The following is a 26,741-nucleotide window of genomic DNA, read 5'->3' on the forward strand; positions in this document are numbered from 1 at the left end:
TGGGGAGCTGAGGCAGGAGAATCACTTGAGCCCAGGAGGTTGTGGCAGCACCACTGCACTCCAGCCTGGGTGACAAAGTGAGACCCTGTCTCAAAAAGCAAAAAAAAAAAAAAAAAAAAAAAAAAAAAAAAAAAAAATTCTGGAGTAGATTCTCAGAGAACAATGTCTTCACTGACTCACAAACAAGCCAGTCTTTCATACCTTTGTTTATGCTGCTACACTATCTGGAATATCTTAGCCCTACATTTTACTTTACCTGAGTATTACAAAATTCCTTCCTAGAGCAATGTTTTTTTCCACTCTCCAAACAACTCTCCCTAATTATTCTAATTAATACTGCTCTTCCTACCTATATAAGGTACCGTACATTTGACCTTAATCTTATTTAAGTTGGTGTACACAGTCTTGTAACATTTATTAACTGTTTTATTATTTCCCAATTTTATTTCCCCCAAAACACAGTAAGGTCTTTTGTGAAGCTGACATAGGCTTTTTTCAAAGGATTTCTTACACAACAGGTAGAAAGATAGCAGGCAACAATAAGGTGTGTGTGTGTGTGTGTGTGTGTGTGTGTGTGTGTTATAAATTTGAATGTATAAGCCTTCGGTCATCCCAACCTAAGACATTTAAAGTAACCTTGAAAAGCAAAATGGGTATACGTTGGCATTAATAAACGATACCACTAGCAATAAGAGAAGATAAAATAATATGGTTGTCATTTGGGTTCTACAGACAGAAAGGACTTAGAATAATGTAAGTGCTCCACCACTGGCCACAGGTAGACCTGGTACCATCTCCTTCACTCTCACAGTCAAGGACTTCTATCACATCATGAGGTCCGCTGCATGTCCTGAGTCACACCAGCTTGGGCAATGAACAGGGATCATGCCTTATACATCTGTGCGTTCTGTTACCCAGAGAAAGGTTTTGAACCTTCTAAGTACTCCATATTTATCGGGGGAAAAAAATCAATGCCTCACAGAAAACTGTAAATGTAAACTGACCATATCTATGGTATACGTGAGTCTTCCTCACCCAAGAGGCAGGAAGCAATCTTCCTTTTCTATTAATAACTGAATAGCCTTTTATTAGGAGAGCCACTGTAATTTAGGGCTCTGCATATATTAAAAAATTGTGAAAAAACAGGAGTTGGTATAGAGAATAAAATTTAATTTAATGGGTAGATAATAGATCCACTAAGGATGGATAAAGGGATAAGGCTTATTTAGCTGAAAAAAAAATTAAACTGTACAGTATTTATGTAACCAGGAGGCTGTTACCAACTAGAGCCCGTCAACATAACACACAAAAAAGTGTGTATTATATCAGAAAGGTTTGGAAGAGTTGTGTTGGGTTAACTTCGTTTTGTTTTCACATTACTCAAAAAAGAAGAAAAACACCCAGCAGATATTTAAAAGAAAACATTTGTGGTCACTAGAAATAAAAAATACACAAATATTAACAATGAGATGGTTTAATTTTCCTTGCTACAATAGCAAAAGTAAAAACAAAACTCCATGCTGGGAAGGACATGGTTAGATTGGCACTTTGAAGTATTATGAGTGTAAATGGCTACAGCCTTTTGAGAAAGTTTCAGGCAGTGCATTCCAAGAAGCTTAGAAACATTAACACCATTCGACTCAGTGATTCCACTTACATGAATCAAATGTAGAAAGGTGTTATGCATAAAGGTGTTCCTCAAAGTCTTACGTGGAACGGTAGAAAAATTGGAAACGACTATGGAAATAAGTATCAGCTCCATATTCTTTCATTGCATCTTGGCCAGAAAATGTAACTGAAGTAAGAGGCTACAAGCCTTAACTGACAGTTAGAAGCAAGAACCTTGAAAAGAACATGGGAACTGTACACACAAATGTCTTGAGAAGATAAAACAGTCTGCTAGCCATTCTACCTGGAGAGATAAGTTAAAAGTAACTAAATATTTACATATCAGTTATTATAAAAATTAAAACTTACAGAAACCCATCATACAGTTGAGTTTCTGTATAAAATTGCTTGCTAAGAAGGGCAAAGCTGTTCCTGTAATTCAGAAAGTTTACAAAGATACTTGCCTTGTCACCTTGACACCATACGTATTTGGTAAAGAAAATTTTATCCATTAAGATATTTGTGGTAGAAAACTATTGATTTAAATTCATAGCTATATTTTTCGTAGGATAAATGTTACTTATCAACTTTCTGATAACTGACTGTCTGTTTTTGACCACACTGACTTTATTCTGTAACATCACTTATACATAAGTAGCTTGTTGGACAGAAGGTATTATAACACTTTACTTGGCTTTCTTCTCAGAAGCTTGTTAGTAATAAGCCTCCAGATTCTTAAAGATTTCCTTCCATAAATTCAACACGAATTTGACTTTTCTTTGTCACAATTTTCAAAAATTGGGAAATTTTTTTTTACAAAAGTGGTACCCCAATAAAATGCAACTAGCAAAAAATAACATCTCTGAGGAACTAAGAATAAGAGAAGACTTATGATATTAGTGAATAAAGTAGGATACAACACTTTAAACATGATATTATCTCAAACAACTACATAAAAATGCATAGGAAAGAAGACCGGAAGCAATCTTTTAAAATGTAAATAGTGGCTATTTCTGGGTACTGAGATGTGAGGTGATTTTCATTTTGTTTTTGCACTTCATCTTCTAAAATTTCTAGAATGAACATACATGTTTTAATGTTCAATAAAAGTAAGATCATAAAAACTTCTATACCCTCAGTAAACCTTTTTCTCCTTGATATTTTTAGCCTGTTGCCCTGAAGTTTGAAAATGCATGGCACGCTCTTAAATGTTTACTGAAGCAGGAAACCGATGAACGAAAGAGGCCATCGGCACATCAAATTGTGTTCAGTGTTTCCTTTCTTTGTCATATAAATTCTGAATCCATATTGACACTTTTTAAGGGTCTTATTTCTCCTTAATTATCAATTAATTATTCCTTTTAGGGCAAAATTAATTCCAGAACAGCAGTTCACTTGGTTTTGCTAAGATAACAAATTGCCAATAAAATCTACAACTTAATTGATATTCCCTATTTTAATTACTTTGAGGCTTTATCTTCTACTTTCTGGAAAGAACTCCATCTCTCCAGAGTTCCATCTTGCCAGTTTAATAATCCGCCTTAGAAAACCCTCATCTGTATCTTTCCATCTTCTTGAGTGGTATTCGTTTTCCTCCCGAGCAAAATCACTCTCCCTTGCTCTACGGTGCTTCATTCAATGAACAATTATTTTTTCAGAGGCTACCATGCACCAGGCACTGGTGACAAAGATGAGGAAGACAGTTCCTGCTTTAAAGAGGCTCATTACAGGCTCATCTCATTAAATTGCACTTTGCTGTATTGCCCTTTGTGAAAACTGCATTGTTTACAAACTGAAGGTTTGTGGCAATCCTGTGTTGAGCATGTCGATGGACATTTTTCCAGCAGCATGTGCTCACTTTGGGTCTGTGTCTCGTTTTGAAAATTCCCTCAATATTTCAAATTTGTCATTATTTTTATATCTATTATGGTGAACCGTGATCAGTAATCTTTGATGTTATTACTGAAATTGTTTTGGGGTGCAACTAACCACACCCACGTAAGATGGCAAACTAAATTGATCAATGTCACATGTGTTCTGACTGCTCCACCGACCAGCTGTTCCCCCATCTCTTTCCCTCTTCTCTGGCCTTCCTGTTCTGAGACACAACAATATTAAAATCAGGGTAATTAATAACCCTACAATGGCCTCTAAGTGTTCAAGGGAAGAAAGAGCCATACCTCTCTCACTTTACATCAGAAGCTATTAATGATTGAGCTTAGTGAGGAAAGCATGTTGAAAGATGAGACAGACTGAAAGCTAGGCCTCTTATGCCAAACAGCCAAGTTGTGAATGCAAAGGAAAAGTTAATAAAGGAAATTAAAAGTACTACCCTGCGAGCACACAAATGATAAGAAAGTAAAACAGCCTTATTGCTGATATGGAGAAAGTTTGAGTGCTCTGAATAGAAGATCAAACTAGCCACAACATTTCTTTAAGCCAAAGCCTAATCCAGAGCAAAACCTTAACTCCCTTCAATTCTATGAAGGCTAAAAGAGATGAGGAAGCTGCAGAAGAAAAGTTGGAAGCTAGTAGAGCTTGCTTCAAGAAGCTTAAGGAAACAAGACATATCCATAACATTAAGGTGCAAGATGAAGCAGCAAGCATTGATGCAGAAGCTGCAGCCAAGTTTTCCAGATTAAGCTAAGATCATGGATGAAGGTGGCTACAACGAACAATAGATTTTCAACATAGATGAAACAGCCTTCTATTTAAAGATGACACTATCTAGGATTTTCATAGCTCTAGAGGAGAAAGCAATGACTGCCTTCAAAGCTTCAATGGACACGCTGACTCTCTTAGTAGGGCCTAATGCAGCTGGTGACTAAGTTGAAGCCAGTGCTCATCTACTATTCTGAAATCACAGGGCCCTTAAGAATTATGTGAAATCGGGCCGGGTGCGGTGGCTCATGCCTGTAATCCCAGCACTTTGGGAGGCTGAGGTGGGCGGATCACGAGGTCAGCAGTTGGAGACCAGCCTGGCCAACATGGTGAAACCTCGTCTCTATTAAAAATACAAAAATTAGCCGGGTGTGGTGGCGGACGCCTGTTATCCCAGCTACTCAGGAGGCTGAGGCAGGAGAATTGCTTGAACCCGGGAGGCGGAGGTTGCAGTGAGCCAAGATCGTACCACTGCACTCCAGCCTGGGTGACAGAGCAAGACTCTGTCTTGGAAGGGAAAAAAAAAAAAAAAAAGGAATTATGTGAAATCTACTCTGCCTGTGCTCTATAAATGGAAAAACAAAGCTTGGATGACAGCGTATCTGTTTACAGCATGGTTTACTGAATATTTCAAGCTCACTGTAAGACCTAGTGTTCAAAAAAAGTTTCCTTTCAAAATATAACTGCTTTTTTAAATTTTATTTTATTATTATTATACTTTAAGTTTTAGGGTACATGTGCACAATGTGCAGGTTAGTTACATATGTATACATGTGCCATGCTGGTGTGCTGCACCCATTAACTCGTCATTTAGCATTAGGTATATCTCCTAAAGCTATCCCTCCCCCCTCCCCCCACCCCACAACAGTCCCCAGAGTGTGATGTTCCCCTTCCTGTGTCCATGTGTTCTCGTTGTTCAATTCCCACCTATGAGTGAGAATATGCGGTGTTTGGTTTTTTGTCCTTGCGATAGTTTACTGAGAATGATGGTTTCCAATTTCATCCATGTCCCTACAAAGGACATGAACTCATCATTTTTTATGGCTGCATAGTATTCCATGGTGTATATTTGCCACATTTTCTTAATCCAGTCTATCATTGTTGGACATTTGGGTTGCTTGTGACAGAAGGCTGTTTTCACAAGCCTTACTTTCATCTGTGTGTGCTAGAGCCATATGCACCCACACACACAAATCATTTCGTTTAATCATCCAATACTGCAAAAATGGAGGAATTAACTCCATTCAACAGAAAAGCGAGTTGAGATCAAAGAAACGGTGTTTTGGCTAAGGTTACGCAGTCAAGCAGTCAGAGATGAGTCCAGATCTATAGGTGCAAAGCACATTTCACAACTGTAGTGTTTCAAAGGAACAGGAGATGCACTTAGAAACTCTTGTTAAGAGAGGGGTTTCACTGATAACAAACTCAAGATGAGCCCCAAAGATAGCATGGCGTCCATTAACAGCTTAATTCTGGGTTATATGAAAAGGAAAAACAAAAAAAACTATCAGTCAATTACACTCTGTACCACTCTGCACATAAGTGAAGTTTAATTTTAGACTCTGAGTTTTAAGAGGACCTTGATAAAATGGGTAGTCATTACCAAGGGCAACATTCCAACTGAACAAAAGAATAAACTTTCTAGCCATTAGAGCTTTTAAAAACTGAACTGAATTGCTTTAGGAATACAAGCATTTCTCCCACTGCACCGGTGGATATAAGGATATAATGTTCTCCTTTAATTATAAAACACTGTGGGTTTTGATCCAATCACCAACTCTCTTTAATTTAAACTGCTAAAAGCAAAATAACTTATTAAAACTATAGAGCTCCTAATATATATATATATACATATATATATAGCTGCTCACTGACAATGCACCTTGTCACCCAAAAGCTTGGATGGAGATGTACAAAGAGATTCACGTTTTCATGCCCGCTTACACAACATCCATTCTGTAGCCCAAGGATTAAGAGAAAAATTTTGACTTTCAACTCTTATTAGTTGAGAAATATTTTGTAAGGCTATAGCTTGCCATAGACAGTGATTCCTCTGATGGATCTGGGCAGAGTAAATGGAAAATCTCTGGAAGTCAGGTGCGGTGGCTCATGCCTGTAATCCCAGCACTTTGGGAGGCTGCGGCAGGTGGATCATGAGGTCAGGAGTTTGAGACCAGCCTGGCCAACATGATGAAACCCCGTCTCTACCAAAAATACAAAAATTAGCCGGGCGTAGTGGCACACACCTGTAGTCCCAGCTACTCGGGAAGCTGAGGCAGAAGAATCACTTGAACCCAGGAAGGCAGAGGTTGCAGTGAGCCTAGATTATGCCACTGCACTCCAGCCTGGACAACAGAGCAAGACTGTGTCTCAAAAAAAAAAAAAAAAAATCTCTGGAAGTGATTCTTGATGCCATTAAGAACATTTGTGATCGATAGGAAGTCATCAAAATATCAACATTACCAGGAGTTTGGAAGTTGATTCCAACCCTCATGGATGACTGTCAGGGGTTCAAGACTTCAGTGGAGGATGTAACTGCAGATGTAGTGAAAACAGGAAGAAAACTGAAATCACAAGTGGAGCGTGAAGATGTGGCTGAATTGCTACAATTTCATGATCAAACTTTAATGGATAGGGAGTTGCTACTTATGGATGAGCTAAGTAAGTGGTTTCATGAGATAGTATCACATTCTACAGAGAAATCTTTCACAAAAGGAAGAGTCAACTGAGTGGCAGTCTTCACTGTTGTCTTATTTTAAGAAATTGCCACAGCCACTCCAACCTTCAGCAACCACCATGCTGAGCAGCCATCAACATCGAGGCAAGACCCTCCACCAGCAAAAGGATTATTAGTGGCTGAAGGCTCAGGTGATTGTTAGTTTTTTTTTTAGCAATAATGTATTTTAAATTAAGGTATGTACGTTGTTTTTTAAGACATAATGCTGTTGCACACTTACTAGACTACATTATAGAGTAAACATAACTTATATGTACTAGAAAACCAAAACATTTGTGTGACTTACTTTATTGTGATATTTGCTTTATTGAAGTGTTCTGGAACTGAACCTGCAAAATCTCCAAGGTATGTCTGTATTTAGTCTTGAGAGTCATGAGCATAAACAATTGTAAACGTTGCAAGTACTTTCATCAAATGCATGGAAGCTTATCCTTAAGTGTTTGGACTTCTCCGCAGATGATTTAATTGCTACCTCCTCTCCTTTAAGATGAGTTTCCTTTGAACCCAGGGTGTCCTTCTGGTATCTTATCTATGTCACCTCAAACTCCTATGAAAGCTTTTTAGTTTTTTTTATGTTTCTTGTTCCCGAAATATCTGCATAGAGGGTTGGTTGCCTTACTGTCCATGGGATCTCCTGTACTTCAATCATTTGCTTGTTGGTTTTTGATACTTTCTCTGCCTTTTCTCTGCTCTGCTGTTTATTGCTGTACATTTTCCTGCTCCCTTACCTATTGGCTTCCAAGTAAGTTTGGCCAATAGGAGTCACTGGCAGAAGCCTAGAGGGCAGGTGGAAAGGAGAAGCCGGGCCTACTTCCTTTTTCGTTCTACCTCCAGCAATAGGTCTGGCTAACTGTGTCTCCTTCCTGGCCCCAGTTCCCTCGGAGCCCCTCCCTCATTGGTCCCAGCCGGCCAATGGTTCCAACTCCACCTTGATGCCCACGACATCTGGGGCTCTGGTGATACCACCTCTTGTCATTGTCCCTCCAGCCCTAGGTATAACAGAAACTTCATGCCGTGTGTGTGGCTTCTTGAGTAACCAATTTCCCGCATTAAATTCCCTTTGTTTGAAATAACTAGAGGGTTTATGTTTTCTGACTAGGCAGACCCTGATTGATACATCTCCCAAATCAAAAACCTTAGTATAAAAACCTTCGACATACCATATAAGGCTTTTCACAGTTTTAGCCCTCCTCATCTCTACAGCCATTCTGTGATACCTCCACTACCATAGACTAGTACCGCCATCATTTATTAGATATTTATGCTCTTTTTTGAGACAGAGTCCCACTCTGTTGCCCAGGCTGAAGTGCAGTGGCGTGATCTTGGCTCACTGCAACCCGTGCCTCCCGGGTTCAAGCAATTCTCCTGCCTCAGCTTCCTGAGTATCTGGTACTACAGGCACACGCCGCCACTTCTGGCTTTTTTTAATTTTTATTTTAGTAGAGATGGGGTTTCACCGTGTTGCCCAGGCTGGTCTCAAACTCCTGACCTCAGGTGATCCACCTGCCTTGGCCTCCCAAGTGTAGTCTTTTTTATCCTGAATGATATATTGTTTTAGAATTGGGGTAGGGCAAACAACACAGTAGCAAATGTATTATTCTAATTTGCATGTCAAATTAAAGTAAGTGTATGCTTTCCAAAAGTTAGGCTAAATTGTGATCAGGTGATCTTTATCACCTTAGTTAAGAAGTAAAATACTTCAGAAAAATTAAGTGGCTCCTTGAGTGTCAAATGTGAAGACCTAAACCTGAGTGTCTCTCATTATCTGAATTCTTCATATCTAAATTCAGGAACCCAATAGATTATTAAATAAGGAGAGACACTGGTATATGATAATGATAACTAATAATAATAATGCATATCACTATTAATAGCAATTATAATTCCTTGAGCAGTTACTACATCAGACATTCTGTCATCTTACATATGTCATCTCTAATCCTCACAACACAAGTCTCATCATAACTACTTAATACATCACATAACTGAGGTTCCAAATTATTAGTGGCTTCCTTCTTCCTTTTTGACCACAGAGAACTGGTGACAGAATCAGAATTTAAATCCAGCCTCAAAGTCAATGAACAATTTTGATGCTACAAAACATTGCCTCCAAACCTAAACTCATAAAGTGACAATAGGAAAGTCACAGTATAATCAATTAGTTCCCCACTGAATGCACCCCATAAAGAGTGCACATATCATAGTTTATATTCTAGATAAAAACAAACCTGTATTTTAAATTTATCACGTTATATACATCATATTTAATTATAGGGGGTGGGAGAGACATTAAACTAGGCAGCAGTGGCTCTGCCACTTAATCTCTGGTTCCTTCCTGTAACACAATGATTTCTATGCTTTGTCTTCTAAAATAATTGCTAAGGCGAGCTACCAAGTGGGAAAGAAGATAGATCCCTCCTCTGCCTGAACTTGACTCAACTGGCAAAACATTAAACCATATCAATAACATTGTCAGGTGTTCCTGTTTGGTTAATTATCCTCCCCCGACCTGAGTCACTTGATTTGAGTTTACATTTATACTTTCAAAAATTAAGTGCTCTAGAACAGTGCTACTCAAAATATGGTCTTTCACAAGCATAGATATGGACAGTGTGTTAAGTAACTTCTATAGCAATTTGACATTGCCATGACATCCAAATTCATGATCAATGCATTCATCTCGTGGAGCAGGGTACAGACGAGGTCGAGGGTTGTTGAGCTTGACTGTTGAGTTACATGTGGTGTGAATGCATTACTTGTCAGTTTCATTAGAATCACCTAAAAATCTGTGATGTGTAGTATGTTAAAAACCACCACCGTGGCTGGGTGCGGTGGTTCACGCCTGTACTCCCAGCAGTTTGGGAGGCAGAGGCTGGCGGATCATGAGGTCAAGAGATCGAGACCATCCTAGCCAACATGGTGAAACCCCATCTCTACTAAAAATGCAAAAATTAGCTGGGTGTGGTGGTACGCACCTGTAATCCCAGATACTCGGGAGGCTGAGGCAGGAAAATCGCTTGAACCCAGGAGGCAGAGGTTGCAGTGAGCTAAAATCGCACCACTGCACTCCAGCCTGGCAACAGAGCGAGACCCTGTCTCAAAAAAACAAAAAAACCCACCACCAACAAAAACCCGGCCCTTCACCAGTTTGAGAAGCACTGCTCTTAAGTGATAGCTTCTTTTTTTCCCCTAAGACATGGTCTTGCTATATTGCCCAGGCTGGACTCAAATTCCTGGGCTCAAGGGATCCTCCTGCCTCAGCCTCTGGAGGCGCTGGGACTACAGGTGCATGCCACCATGCCTGGCCTTAAAGTGATAGCCTCTTTACAGACCAAGAAAGTAAAATATTAAAAACAATCACTTTCTTACCAAAATTAATGCTTGGTAAAGAAATCTGTATGTAAATATGTCAATATAAGCAACATTTGTCTCCGTTATATAAGCTTCTATTTATGAGGGGGTGTAATGACTTTCCTGGAGTTATGCAAGCGATGAACACTTTGTGGAATAGCAAATTTTGAAACATTCTCACAGAATATCACCAATTCATAAATAAGCTAATGATTCATCCACTATGTCATAAGAGAGACTTTCAGAATATTTTTAGGTCATTTTATTACTACCGTAGAGGGTACAGACTTTAAAAACTCTCTATCTATTTTATGTGAGTGTTCTGACTGTTCTGAATCTCTTTCCAGCAAAATTGCAGCTCCCAAGAGACATACAGAGGTAATCAGACTTGTGGGCTTAAAAAAGAAATATTGGAAATGTCTGAATAAGAGCAGACACGTTTTTAGATGCCTTTATTCTGTGTGCAAAAATCATCTTCTGCAGATCCAGCTACATAAAATTGTACACATCCAGCACTTTTCTTCTAGCTGCAGGTGTAACCTTAATGTTCCTCTTATTTAGATCAGTAAACTACAATTTGGCAGCTCTTTTAAAACTGTAAACCAGTCAAAGTCTAAGGAACAATTCTTTTTGAGTTTCCTTCTGAAATAAGCTTTGAGAGATGCAATTCAGAAATATCTATTTATTTATGTTCTTCAATTAGAAGCTTTAAATCAAGTTATTTGAACAAGAAAAAATATTATAATATTTAGAACAGTCCATTAAAATGCCATAAATTTTGATTTGGAAATTACATTTCTATTTTACAAATGGGGAAAGTCAATGGATTCTAATCAAAGTTGAAAGAGCAGATTATCTTTCTTTTTTCTTTTATAAGCTGAACAGTAGAGTAAAGGGAGAACATTTATAACAGCCTTAATAACAAATTTGAGTAAATATCCTGTGCTAATTTTGTCAGCTAGGGAATAAAGAATGTCATATGGATTCCAGTTTAATTATGCTGATAAAGCAGTTTTATAAATCATGCTAAGAGTAATGGATGTTCCTTTGAGAATAGAGAACTCAGAGTTCGTAAAATGTGTGTTCTGGACTTGGTTCCTTATCTTCTACCACAGTGAGTATAAATCAAATCAAGTCTTGAGTCTCAGTCTGCTCAAGTCCAAATGGAAAGAAGGGAAAAGTTGCCCCATCCACCAATATGGTAGCATTATTTCCCAAATCAAAAACTGGAAGGATACTCAAAGGGATGACAGGACAAAAAATCTGAAACTGAAATTGATAGAAAATCCAGGTCATATGCCAGCTAATCTACAGCTGTGTGAGGATTAAATATGGTTATTTCTGAAAACTCTTCGCCATTGTAAACTGCTACACAAATAAAGTACAATTATTACAAATATGATTATAGGCCAGGAGCAGTGGCTCACGCCTGTAATCTCAGCACTTTGGGAGGCCGAGGTGGGTGGATCATGAGGTCAAGAGATCGAGACCATCCTGGCCAACATGGTGAAACCCCGTCTCTACTAAAAATACAACAATTAGCTGAGCGTGGTGGCGGGAGGCTGCTGAGGCAGGAGAATCCCTTGAACACGGGAGGTGGAGGTTGCAGTGAGATGAGATCGTGCAACGGCACTCCAGCCTGGCGCCAGAGTGAGACTCCGTCTCAAAAAAAAAATTTTTTTTAATTAATAAATATGATTATCCTATTATTCATATCCTTTAGGTTGGTGGTGACAAAGAGGAACTGGGGGTTTAGGGCTGACAACATTCATACAACCAAGCTTTACTCTAGCCAGGAGTTAAAACAAAACCAGTCATTTAATGATGAAAGATCACTGGCCAACAGGACATATAAGAAAATGAAGACCAATAGAAAGCAAGGGACTTGCCCGAGGTCACACCAAAGCGGGCATCTGAATCTAGATATCCTTTCCAGTTCAAAGCGTTATGGCAGTAAAAAGTCAAAAGGCAGAGGTTTTAACACTGAGCAATATGTTAAGGAACTAGAAGCAAGAGCCAAGGAAAGCTAAATATTGAGTAGCTTAGTGGAGAACAGTTTAGTTCACAAAATATGCAGAGAAAAGCATTAGGACAAGCTCCTAATGCAAAAGGAAGGAATTCATAGTCATTCAGAATCCTGCAGTTCCTAACCCAAGAGCATCCTCAGGAGGGGAATACTTAATGGAATGTAGAAAGCCTATCAAAAGAGGAGAATTAACAAATAACTACAATATCCCTTCCTCTTGGGCAAGCTGAGGAAAGAGGTACAAGGATTTTGATAGCAGTGTTTTTAACTCTCTTGCAAATTGCTGATTTATAATGATACTGATGTATCTTTAAAAAGCTTTTAGCCCCGTTGACTTAACTAGGATTTAACTAGTTCTCCTAACTAGAACTGCTGAAGAATCACACCCCTAACCTCAGGCCCAGCAGACCCTAAAATTAAACCCTCATTTTAACATTCTGAAGCTCTCTGCAAACCACAGACATGAAGCTAAGGGCCACGTGCTGATAGACTGCCTTCAAATCTTATGGTTTTTAAAGACCACTTTTCCTAAGAATTCCAAAAACACTCAGAAGTCCATTTTTGAACATTGAGAGCTTTTGCATCATTCAGGTGAGCATCATGCTGGATAGTAGGATCCAAAAATTGGGCAACAGATTAAAAAGGGCTAGATCCTTCTGAAGAATGCTATAACTTAAGAAAAGGAAAACCAGTACCCCTTGAGAAAAAACTTGTGGTTAAAAGGGCTTCAATGAAGGAAAAGGAAATTGGAATAAGTAACATCAGAACATATGGTGCATCTAGATTTTAATAAACTGCTTGAAATAAAATCAGCTTTCTGAAGTGCAGTGATTCTCTCTTCACATTATCCTATTTTTACCTACATGTCTCCTTCATAAACTGGTCTTCTTGTACTATACTGACAGTATCACAAATGCAAAAAAACTCACATTGTAATTTAAAAAGGAACCATTGGGGAACCACATATTTTATTGTATTTATAATTAAGAGACCCCCCCCCCCCCCCCGCCCAATAAGACAGGCTAAGAAAAAATGTTTTTAAACAGGGTTTCATTCTGTTGCCCAGGCTGGAGTGCAGTGATGTAACCTCGGCTCACTGCAGTCTCAACCTCCCGGGCTCAAGCAACCCTCCCACCTCAGCCTCCTGAGTATCTGGGACTACAGGCACATGCCACCATGCTTGGCTAATTTTTGTATTTTTTGTAGAGATGGGGAGACGGGGTTTCACCATGTTGCCCAGGCTGGTCTTGAACTCCTGAGCTCAAGTGATCTGCTCGCCTCGGCCTCCAAAAGTGCTAGGATTACAAATGTGAGCCACTGTGCCCAGCCTAAATTCTACTCTGTTGGTCAGTATATCTGTCCATATGTAAATACTCTCTTGATTACTTAAGTTTGTAATTGGAAATTGTGAGGCCAGGTGCAGTGGCTCACCCTTGGAATCTCAGAGCTGTGGGAGGATCGCTTGAGCCCAAGAGTTTGAGACCAGCCTGGGCAACATGGTGAGACCTCCATCTCTACAAAAAATTTAAAAAAAGATTAGCCAGGCACGGTGGCACACGGCTATAGTCCCAGCTACTTGGAAGGCTGAGGTGGGAGGGTCACTTGAGCCTGGGTGTTCAAAGCTGCAGTGAGCCATGATCAGGCCACTGCACTCCAGTCTATGTGACAGAGCAAGATGCTGTCAAAAAAAAACAAACAAACAAAAAAAACACCCAATAAAAGTATCTTTAAGCAGCATATATTATGTGTGTGGGGGCAGGGTGAGCTTTTTAAAAAATATTTTCTTAAAATTTCAGTAATGAACTTAGGGACCTAGACATAAATTGTGAGAAAAGGATAGGCTTTTAACCACATAACTGCACTTCATGTAAATCAATATTATATTAGTATTTCAAAATAAATTCCAGAGCATATTACTATCTAACATCTACTGATTTTGTAAATGCTTTCTGGAGCCTTGAAGAGCTCAGAGTTTTAAATCACCAAGCTAACCTATTGGAACAGTCTTTCCATTACATTTGTAAAAATGCTAATAGAAATCTAAAATTCACCTCATGAATCAAACATATTATTACTTCTAGGGAGTGACGAAGAATGTGCCCTCTCAATAACAAATGAATGAACCAGAGGAGTCTAATGGGAAATATCTCAAGAGCCTCTCTATTTGACAACAGCTTGCCTCACTCAGCCTGTAAGACACGGATGGGTGGCATGATCTTCTCCTGTTGTTTGTTTTCTCAGAATGTACATTTTAAAACATAGGAATGATTACACTTTTAGAAATCCACTTGTCTGCAGAGTTAGTTGAAAGGTACCTCTTGAAAAATAATGATCACAGCAAGTTTAGAAACAGCCTGCCCCCCACCCTCAGCCCAAAGTAAAAGAAAAACAAAATTCTTAGACACTTGTCCAATATCCTCACTTTTTTTTTTTTTTTTTTTTTTTTTTGAGATGGAGTTTCACTTTTGTTGCCCAGGAGGGAGTGCAACAGCGCCATCTCAGCTCATTGCATCCTCCGCCTCCTGGGTTCAAGTGATTCTCCAGCCTCGGCCTCTTGAGTAGCTGGGATTACAGGCATGTGCCACCACGCCTGGCTAATTTTTTGTTTTTTTAGTAAAGATGGGGTTTCATCATGTTAGCCAGGAAGGTCTTGATCTCCTGACTCAGGTGATCTGCCCGCCTCGACCTCCCAAAGTTCTGGAATTACAGGCGTGAGCCACCGTGCCCAGCCCCAATATCCTCACATTTTAAAGATAAAGCACCAAGGTCTACAAAAAATAGACATGAGACACTTGGTCTCTTAGATCCCACTTACTCCACTACTATTCTCTACTAGCATTCTATGACTATTGGGGATAGTCACAGACAAATGCTGAAAGAAAACTGATTTCCAGTTGCTTTTAGTGATTTCTCCCCTGTGAAAATCCAAGAGAATGCTTTTGTCAAACCATTAATGTGATGTAAAAAATTTTCCGGGGACTCAAATTCCTAATGACTGTTCAGTCATCATAGTGAACCTTTAAATTATTTCTTTGCTATGTCTTGCTTTGTTTGTGTAGGACTCTGGCAATATTTTCTCTCAATTTTTTGTGTAGGTACACAGCCGAAAAATGAGGGAAACACAATATTTCTAACACTTGATGGAAACCTCCTCTGCAAAGCCATTTTAGATCTGTTGGAAATAATCTGAAATTAATTATCTTATGTAGTTTTTTATCTATTTTTTAATCAAAAAAGTTCTATTTTCTCTACCACTAAAATGTCTACATCTGCATTTTTCACGACTGGACATACAGACTAAAAATACATGAGATGATCTCTTTGAGTTTAAGCTTACCTGACAAAGTCCATGAGAATCAGGGTAAGTATAAATTATCTACATATATGTGGGGCGTGTGTGTGTGTGTGTGTGTGTGTGTGTGTGTGTGTGTGTGTGTGTGTTTATGTGGCTACTGCTGCTTTTCTGTCAGAAGTTCTCATTAGTTAATGAATTGTAGCTATAGAGACACTAAGTAAGAAATGGAATGGGGGTATTGACGAAGAAACTTTTTTACCAAACATCTAATTGTAAATAATATAAATTCATTGTAGAAAATCAGTGGAAAAGGAATGAAAAAGAAAACCACCTAGAATGTATTAGAGAGCTCCAATGGTAATATCTCAAGCAATATTATAGCTTTTCATCAGTAAATACTTGCTACTTTTTCAGTTCTAACAAAATGTTTTCAGCTTCTAATCCTATTGTGTTCAAACCCTGGGTGCAGGGGAACACCTGAATGCTTTTGAGGGCAAGGCAGGTAACATAAACATGTGTTGAACAGGCTGCTTGGGAACTTTGGCAAATTAGAGAATGGAAATCTCCTTAGAAGTGGGTGTCTCTAGGAACGTGTAACCTACCATGCATACTGTAGTAGCTTCCACAGTAGAGTACGTCTGGAGTGGGGGTACAGAGGGAAAAAGCAACATCTCGATATTTTCAGCACCTCACCAGAGACATGAGGTTCAGGTTCGATTAGGAGAGGGGGCTAGATGTGGTCTCAAACATTTGACACGCCAGACCACAACACCATTTCTGCTTTCAAGGTACCTTTCATGAACTGACTGTGGTTGAAGGCTTCCGACCATTTCATCCAGCTCAAAGAGCAATTTGGACCTAAAGGGATACCTCTTGAAGAAGAAAAATATAAACTAGTGAGTAAAAGCTAAAAATCAATGAAAAGTTTCTTTTCAGTATTTTATGCTTATGTTTCGACTTTGAAACACTATAATTTTGGAGAGGGGGAAAGGCAGTGCTGGTAGTTAATCTTATATGGGATCTCAAGGATGTAGGCAGGCTGGGCGCGGTGGCTTACGCCTGTAACTGTAATCCTAACAATTTGGGAGGCCAAGGTGGGAGGATCACCTGAGGTCAGGAGTTCGAGACCAGCCTAGCCAACATGGCAAAACCCCGTCCCTAGTAAAAATACAAAAATTAGCTGGGCATGGTGGCGGGTGCCTAGTAATCCCAGCTACTTGGGAGGCTGAAGCAGGAGAATCGCTTCATCCTGGGGAGGCGGAGGTTGCCGTGAGCCAAGATCCTGCCACTGCATTCCAGCCTGGGTGACAGAGTGAGACTCTGTCTCAAAATACAAACAAACAAAAAAGGATGTAGCCATACAACAATCATTCTATGTGTGCCAGGCAACAGTGAAAGGAGTGCCCACTGTTTAGGAACCCACCATACCATTTCCAGAAATACCACTCAAGTAACTTACCATTCATAGGTAAAACTATCAATTCCTATATACGTGTAGCAGGTATGTAGTAACCAACATAAATATACTCTACCTAGTAAATAAAATCAATGAGAACAGTGAAAGTACTAACAGAAAACTGAGGACAAATCCAGGTGTAGCCCCACATAGCTGTGTAGCCCTGATCAATTCCTCCCTGAGCCTGGCTTCGCTGTCCTGTGAAATGTGGATGTTGATACCATCCACCATGCAGGTTGGTTGCTGGCACGTCCCATGTGGAAAACATACAATAGGCCCGCAATAAATGGGAGATGTTATCTGATGAATCACCACTTGGATAAAAGCCCAACGAATGTTTGATTGTTACAAAACTATTGGAAATATTAACTCTGAAAGGTGAAAAGCAAATTTCAACACTTAGTTCACTTGCAAATGGTTTGTTATTGGGCTAGCAAGAAACAGAATTTCAAAGGGGGCTGGAATTGATCACACACTTACGATGACTTCCTTTTATTATATAAAAATTATACCTGAAAGTTGATTTCATAAAAGAGAAACTTTGCAATAAATGAGTTCTAAAATCCCCTGCAACTGTAAAATTCTGTTATCATTCAAAATTGAGTGATGTCACAAAAGCCCAATGTCACAAGCCATGAGAGATTATCAGTTTTGAGTTTATCACCACATCTAAACTATGGAGAAAATTTTAGAAATATAATGATTAAATGTATATTTAATTTGTATTAAAGGAGCAAACATGTATTCATTGATAGTCCATAATTAGCTTTTCATCAAACGTGTTTGCAATTTCTCATTACAGAGTAATTGAAAGTGGTAGAGAATACTATACAACAAAATGGAAATATGGCCATGGTAATACATCACTTTCCGGTGGAAAAAAAAAAAAAGCAAGCTATAAGACAGAATGATTCAACTTCTATAAAAATATATGTATAGAAAGACATTTTTGAAGATCCTAGATTATTAAACAGCAGCTAACTCTAAGAAGTGGGGTTATGAATGATTTGTCTCTTCTTTATTGTTAGCCTGTCTATATTTTTAAACTTAAAAAATATGAATAGGTATTAATTCTATAATAATAATGATTTTAAAATAAGACTGAATTAAAATATTACAACTAGAAACTACTGTAATTAGCGTAGGAAATGTTGGAAGTGGGCTAAATCTGTGTAAACCACAGGTTATGATCAGGAGGCCCACAGACAAATTTAAATTAGCTCTTTGTGGACAGATTTCTAGTTTTTCTCTTGTACAATCAGGGGTCCTGGGAGTACAGGGATAGAAAGACCAGCTTGCTCAGGACAGCTGCTGCCCACTTCAGATGAAGCCTTTTCATTCTCTCATTTGCCAAAAGATAAGCATTCACGTTTTCCACCTGTGGTATAAACAGTCCACAATTATAAGCCAAAAACATTCCGTAGGGGCTGGAAATGTAGCACTTGAAAATGAGCTGATCCCAATTTTATTTAAAATTTTAAACGTTTACACACTTATAACCAGACTGAAATGACATATTACTCGAAATGTATTGGATCTCTCTGGCTAGTATAAGTGACTTTGTTTTTCCTTTTTCAAGTTTTTTATTTACATTTTTCAGGTTTTCTAGAAGAAATTTAATCGTGTATAATTAGAAAAATGTTTAATAAAACCATTTTTTGGCTAATATCTCTTCTCTAGACCTTGGTGTCTCTATAGCTGCAATTCATTTTGTGAGAATCTATGACAACAAAAGCAGTAATAGCTACGTACCCCCTGACACACGCACACCCCACTTACATATACCTACACAGAATTTATGTTTAAGTACCCTGATTCCCACGGTGTTCATTACATAACCCTAAATCCAAAGAGATGGCCTTATGTGTTTGTCTATCAACATGTCCATTCACAGAAATGCAGGCTTGAAAAAGTAGAAAAGACATGACGTTTTTCTATTAAAAAAATATATAAAAACACAGCCTGGGCAACATAGTGAGACCCATCTCTACAAAAATAAATAAAAATAAATTTTAAAAATGAGCTGGGTGTGGTGGTGCATTCCTGTAGTTCCAGCTACTCAGGAGGCTGAGGCAGAAGAACCGCATGAGCCCAGGGGTTCGAGGCTGCCATAAGCTATAACCGCACCACTGCACTCCAGCCTGGGAGACAGAGCAAGACCCTGCCCCAAAACAACACCCAAAACAAGCTGCAACTTAAGATAATTCATTTCAGAATATTCCTTGTAGATCTAAAACGACAAACCAGACATCTGGACATTTGTCCCGTGTAAAAAGACTGGTGTTTTCAAACCCTTATTTGTATGCACTGTACTTATTCAAAAAAATTCAAGTTATGAGGGGAAAGAAAACACAACTGTCAGGCTCTTACATAAACACAAAACAAGCCATACTAAAGAAATCATTTAAGTGTTCACATTAATGACCCGCCAGGCCTTAGGAATTGTGAGCACCGGAAAGACGGCAGAAAATTCCTTTACACAACATTTGTGGTTTGGCAAAAGGGTTGTCTTGGTTTCACACGGAAGAAATCAATAAGCACCTGAAACAGTTCTCTGTCTTCGTGGGAAGAAAAAAAAAAAAATAGCCGTAAATTGCAACGTTTTTCCATCATTTTAGGCACCAAAGAAAACTACAAAGACCTTTAGGCCCTCTCAGGTATATTGAATTTTTTAGGAATCAATCAACTTCTAAAACTTGTTTTTAAGGAACCTCTGAAAAAAAGAAAGCTGATTGTCAGTTTTGGATAGGAAGGTGCCACTGCTTTCACCCTGGAAACAATCTAGTGATGTATTTATATAGCAAGTAACTTTCACACTGCAAACTACTGCAAACTACTTTCACACTGCAAACTATCCTAAAAGTCACCTGTCATTTAACTTGGAGGAAACATGGCCATGTCCTTACCTAAAGACTGGTAGAGCTCTGTCATTTTGGGATGGTCCCAGCAAGTTGTTTGAGTCTCGTGGCTAAAACACAAAACATAAATAAAGACTTTAGCATTTACAATGAGTAGTCAAGAAAACAGGAAAAAAGAAAACAACAATAACAACAACATGATTTGCTTTTGAACCATTCGGAATCTTTATTTCAAAGCACTTCCATAGTGTATTGAAGAAATGTTTATCTTACAAGCAGAAAGGCCCCTTTCTGCTTTGTTTCCAAAGGGAAAAGCAATATAAACATTATTCGGTTCCAGAATTTGTTTCTTCTTTGCACCCACAAATTGATTGCGCTTCAGTTATGATAAATTGACCTTGTTATGTGATCAATAATCGACTATCAGGATTTCTTCACCTATCCAATGTGGAACACTACAGAAAGGACACCGACAACTGATGATTATTCAACTCTGTCAAAGAGATATCGGACATTAGTTCAATAAATATAAATCATCCCACTTCTCATTTGCTTTCACTGCCCCTGACATTTTTCCATTACTCTTTCCTCTACATATACAGATCTCATATCCATGATACCTGTATTTCATTTCAGCTTAAGGTATATCTACTGTCTGACTAATATATCATAACTTCCTTCTTCCCAATTACTTTCAGAGTGTTTTTTCTTTAAACTCAGTACGCTATACACCACTACACCTCTTCCTATATTTACTTGGGCCTGAATGAAGCATTCACAGCTGTCTTCCATTTCTTGAAGTGTGGTTGCTGGCTATCAGCTCCTGCCACAAAAAGAACAAAACACCTTTGTTCCTCATTCAATTACATGAATAAACCCTGGAGAAATAACTACATATACTTTTCCTTACTTTGGCCCATCTACATAAATCACCATAGCGTCGTATTTCCAGTTTTCAAGGATTGCATGACAGGCTTTGATACAGTAAAATGCAGTTTTGAATGATATTTGGGTACTCATATGCAGAGCCTATTCATAAACTTTTGGGGGGAAGGGGAGGGAAGGAAAAAAGAGAAATCGCTTAAATTGAGGCATTTCCAGAGGACCAGAAAGTACAGTGGCCTCACACAAAAAGAGGAGTCTGGAGAGGCAACAATGTCAAATGGCCTTAGCGTATGTTTTGAATTTTAGGGCTCTGTGCCCTGCTGGCGGTGAAATTTAAAGCAAGCCTGCCTACCTTGGAGGGTTAAAGGATTAGTTGAAATAGGTAAGCGACCGGCACCATTTGGTGCTCAATATGTGGTCGCTTTTGGTATCATGTGCCCCTCAAATTGTCATCTATTAAAAGCAAATCTGTTATTAGTTGATTACAATATAGATGTGGATCCAACTGTAGTTAAGTCAATCAAGGCGAAGAAAGACCCTTCCTAGAGAGCAAAACCAACACACTACATGTTATCACCTATGTTTAAAAAAAATAAGTTAAAACAACCATTTAAGTTGGTTTAAGAAATGGAATACAATCATAAACCTCATAAAGACATATGGAAATCACCCAAACTGTACAACTTCAAAGACCATCCCTGTAATATTTATTAGTCAGTGACTGAACAGTGAGGGCTACTGAAATCAATTTGCAAGAAAATGTTCACTTGTGAAGTGCTGTTTCACTGTCTTCCAAATATGTTTATTTCTGTTTTACTTTTCCATAGAGACAACTCACATTTGAGGACTGTAACAAGGGCTTATCAGTTGAGGGAATATAACAGAGTGACATTCAAGTCTTAGAGAGCAAGAAGAGCAGGAGATGTGGTCTCCATGCTTCAAGGGGTTTTAGGAAACCCCATGACCAAGCCGGTTTATGATCTGGAGAAGGGGTAGGCAGGACTGGTACTTTATATGCGCAGCACAAGGAGGCTGCAGCTTGCAGCTTCATGGAAAAAGTGTTGCTTGTTCTCAGGCATTTCTCAGCTCGGAAAGTGAGTGTATACCAATTCCGCATATAAGTGCAGAGCAAGGAAAGGTTACCTTCTATTGAGACCACCCTGCATTCAGGCCTCCTCTATTTCCAAAGGTCATCCAGATGTGATATAAGCACCAGGGAAAAAGGAAGAGCAAAGAGAGGAAGCACACACATGTGTGCCCACATGTACAAGGGCTCACACAGGTCCTTACTAGTCACACTGTGTAACAACAATGTCCCATCTCCAGGATATTTTTAAGGACCGTAGCATCTTCTATAGGTCTGCAGAAAAACATTTAGCTGAGCTGATAAGCCTGATCAGACAGAGACAGGAACCACCAAGAAAAGTCACCATCTGGAATGGACTTCAAATTAGAGGAACATAGGCAAGAAATAAACTTGTACCAAACACAATTCTAAAAGGAAAGGGAAACAGTGTATACAATTTACAGGAGAATCCCACATAGAATGAATGAGGGCTTCATGTAGCTCCCCATCTTCTAAAGAAATCTCATGACTGTTGGCATACATACATTCCTGCCTTTTTAAAGAATTTATTTTGAAGGTTAGAATTATGAAAAGGGTTTTAGAAATTATTTTTTTTAATCCATCAGTCGTCGGCAAAACTGAAAATCTCCTTTACTGGAAGAAGGAAGAAATTCTAAGCCCCCAATTCCATTGCCCATTTGTGAGTTAAGATGCTAGTCCTTGATAGGTACTATTCTCCCAATTATCTGTGATTCTGGGGGACCTGAATAACATAGATAAATGAACTCCTCAAACAATCCCAGAAGCTAACCTTTTTCACCTTCAACACACAAACCTTTTATTTTTAAGCAATGCAAAAGAACTAGGAAAACAGATTTAGATTTCACCTTTGCAGTCTTAGTTTCACTTCAATTGCAAACCAGTTCTAAGCAAAAGAAGTGAGCACAAGTGGAAAGAAGAAAAGAATAAAGGGTGTGACTAATCCTTAAAACGAGAAAAACAGTCTTTTAATCATTTAATGCTAAAAATGCTTGGCAACGTAGCCGAAAAACCTTCAGATTTTTTGGAAACTATATGATGAACCAAATATTCACTTCACGGCGTGTTATTTTCTACCTGTGATGAATCCAGAGCCCTACTGGGACACATTTAACCCTCCAAAATAGATAAGAACTATGAATATGGACTGGATGAAACAGTAAGCACAAATCTGCATAACTCATATCTATCTTGTACCTTGAAGGACACACCAAATTTTTGTCTGTGATCAAAACCGATTTTACAGTTTCGTTTCTTACTCTGTGCCTGCCTTCAAAAACAGTAGAGAATTCTCAATAACTCCATGAGAAGAGCCCACATTTACCTGGAATATGCAGACAATATAGAAAAACATGGTGTGCTAGGGAGGAGAAAGTGGAAGGGTGGGTGGCACTGTTTTTGGTAATTGCCTCTTTTCTGCATTTCACTCTCCACATCGGAAATACACTCCCCATATACCATGAACAACCAAAAAGGAAATTCTGAAACCTGTTCACATGTTAATGGGTACATCTTTGTTTGGCCTTTCTGAGAACAATAATGTTCAACATAGATCACAAGTCTGTATGTACATTAACACAGAGATCAGCTTCATAAATAATCCTTAAAACGCTCTTTACATCTTTAAAAAATGTTACTGATTTTGGCCCTGCTGGTTCCAAAGCCTGGCATCAGATATGCCTCTCTGAGCAGTATTTATATGAAGATTTCCCCTCTTCTTCTTCTTTGTACAAACCATGGTAATCTCTCCTTTTCCTTTTTATTTGAGGCTGTGATAGGACCCTGATGCAAATTACAATATAAAGTCATCGACTATGACAAAAGACCCCAGCAACACCTACTTGTCATTAATAAGAAATTAAAGCATGACTCTACTGAGCACAAGGCTGACCTAATTTCCTACCATACAATTTAAATTTTCTCTCACCGTCTTTAGTTTCCAGTAGTGTGCAAGGTTATTATAACTGCCTCAGAGCTGTTCCTGCTGTCAGTGCTGGAATAATCAGACTTACTGGAATTGCTTTTTTAGTTTCTTAAAAACAAACATTAAACACTTATAAAAAGTAACAAATATCTACTGCTGTGGCTGGGAAAATGGCAGTTGCCTAATTAAAATAAGATTTCTTCTGCCACCATTGTTATTTGGTACTGAAAATATTCCGAACAGTTGCCTTTTTAAAAAACTATCTGTCCACTACTTCCCAGGGAGAAAACTAATCGCTATGCAGCAATATAAAAAGGTAGCGTTCTCTTGCGATCTGCAGAGGATTAGAGTTTGGTTTCATATATAATCTGGAGCCCATTGATCCACACACACAAATGATTTCCCTTTAATCTGAGGATCAGACTCTTTTTCTAGAGGAACCTTGGCATTTGCATGCTGAATTGTTGAACTTGGCTTGCATTGCTGGAATACTGGCAGGGTGTGGATGGTAAAATATATTTTAAAGTTTCTGCTACCGTGGGGCAGGGGTTTGGAGGGGTGGGCATCAATATAAGCATCAGAAATCCATTCTAGTTCCCATTTCTTGTTCCCTGGGATATTTACCATTTTATTCTGTTTGACTAAAGCCAGGGCAAAGATGATTGCCTCGGTGGTTGTTCCAGCTGTTACTTGTCCTCCGTTCTATTTGCTTTTCAAGGTTTAACTCCCACCCACCCTCAACTTTGGCCAAAGCAATTTCTTTTCAGGGTCGTGTCCAATCGGAGATCAAACAATGATGACTGAAACCAATTCCACGGTGTTCAAGGGTCAGAGACCTTTCATATAACCGTGTTGCTTCATTTGCTCCTCTCGCTTCTCCAACAGCAAATGTATCCTCCAAAGAGGGGCTTGAGTAAAAGGCAATAAAAAATCTAGGCAAAAAAAGAAAGGTTGATTGGGGGTGTGGGGGGGTGGATGACAAGGAGAGATGACAGGGATAAAGCAGAAGACCAAGAAGAGTTTATTGCCCAAGGAAAAATGTAGATTTCACTTAAAGACGCCACTTAAAAGTTCACCACTTAAATCGGATGGATTTTTTTCACGATGTAAAAACAGTTTATAATTAATATTATGCCTCCCTCAAGCAACTAAACCCCTTCAATTTAAAGCTTCAAACTTAACTTCGAATTTGACTAATATAAGCAAATTCTGCTTATATTAGTTCTGCCCTTTTTATTGCCGTGCTCGGATTGGGAGTGACAAACTTTGCTTGAAGATGAGCACAGACACCTGGAGAAATGCGAGAGAACACCCTAGAAATGACTCCACACCCAATCCCAAAAGGCAAAAAAAAGAAAAGAAAAGCCCAAACAAACAAAAATCCCCCCCTGAAATCTTTGACTTCTGGGCTTTAGTTGTTCTTTCTTTCCTGATTTCTGCAGGTCTTGGGGCATGGAATGAGCACGGTAGAAAATGCAGCGAGGGAAATGTCAGTTGGAATCCTCGGAAGAAATCAGGCAGAAAGTTGACCTTTTGGCACTTGCAGTGCAATGGAAGGTAGCGCCGCGTGCGCCCCTTCCTTCTGCGAGTAAGAGCGACGATTTAGCAACAGCCAGCCTTGCTCACGTCCACACTGGCAGCCTGGAAAGGAGCGAAAAGCTCCCCCGGCCCCAATCCCCGCGTGAGGAACGCGTTATCTCCTCTGGGGACGGGGAGAAATCAGCTTTTTCTCCCCGAGCCCGTCCCAAAGCCGAGGGAAGAGGTTCCCCCACTAGCCCGGCGCCTGGGGAGAAACCCCGGGGGCGCACCTGCAGGCGCGCCGCGGGAACCCGCGGGAGAGGTTCCTAGACGCCCAGCCGCCCGGCGCCCCGGGTCCAGCCGCCGCGGCGGTCCAAGTTTTGACCGCCTCAGCTTGCCCCCTGCTCGCGCCACAAGTGCACGGATTGCGGCGATCAGACGGGGCCGGGGCCGCGATCCACTTACCCTTTGAGCTGTTCCCTCATGGCTGCAAGGGCTCCGCGGTCGAGGGTGGGTACGAGTGGAGGAGTGAGCTTCCCAGAGCCGCCAGGCTCCCCGAAAGTGGAGCGCCGCCGCCGCCGCCGCCGCCGCCCAAGCTCACAGCTGAAAGCACTGCGGAGGAGCCGGCGCGGGCGGGCCGGGGAGGGGGCGCTGCGGCCAGACGGGGCGGGGCCGTGTCGAGCTCCGCCCCCCACCTAGGGACCTGGGAACCCGGTCACCCAGAGACTGGGCACTTGGGGCTTTCAAAACGGAAAGGAAAAAGAAAAGAGAAAGAAAGAAAGAAAGAAAGAAAGGGGATGGGGATTTAAGGTAGACCCAGGAACCTGGAAGCCACACACCGCTCTGTTAACACCTCCTTAAAGCCTCTAGCAAAACTACTTGTTGCCTAAATAAATGACCCAGGTGCAAATGACCTCATCCCAGATAATTAAGAGTGTGGGCTTGGAGTTTTCTTTTTAAAAAATAAAAGAAAAAAAATTATATACATAATTCTCACTCTCCCTTCCTCCTCAGTTTTAGATTAAAGTGGCTGGCGATAAGGACGTGAAATTGCCGTTAGGCTCATCCCGGGCTAAAAGCGATTGTTAAAAAGACTTTGTATTTGGATTTGTGACATAGCAGCGGATCTCAAAATGTAGTCCCTGGGAACAGCAGTATCAGTATAACCTGCGAACTTCTTAGAAATGAAAATTCCCTGGGCCCGGCCCAGACCTATTGAACCAGAAACTCTGAGCATACTGTTTGAGAGTCACTTGGTATGGACTCTCTAAATTAAGACAATACCACCAGTGCTGTTGCACGGTTTGGTCCTTTAGT

At 39.7% G+C, this 26,741-nt stretch overlaps 1 protein-coding gene across 1 annotated transcript in view; it reads right to left on the reverse strand.

Moving 5' to 3' along the window:
* DMD (dystrophin) overlaps nucleotides 1-26,044 on the reverse strand; it is a 147,636-nt gene extending 121,592 nt beyond the window's left edge. Inside the window, 2 exon segments of the mRNA NM_001132294.2 lie at nucleotides 20,041-20,102; nucleotides 25,890-26,044. Coding sequence (NP_001125766.1) covers nucleotides 20,041-20,102; nucleotides 25,890-25,909 — 82 coding nt within the window. The 5' untranslated portion in view covers nucleotides 25,910-26,044.
* Between the last annotated feature and the right edge of the window lie 697 nt (nucleotides 26,045-26,741).

The sequence above is a fragment of the Pongo abelii genome, chromosome X, assembly GCF_028885655.2.
Source record: "Pongo abelii isolate AG06213 chromosome X, NHGRI_mPonAbe1-v2.0_pri, whole genome shotgun sequence".
NCBI lineage: Eukaryota > Metazoa > Chordata > Mammalia > Primates > Hominidae > Pongo > Pongo abelii.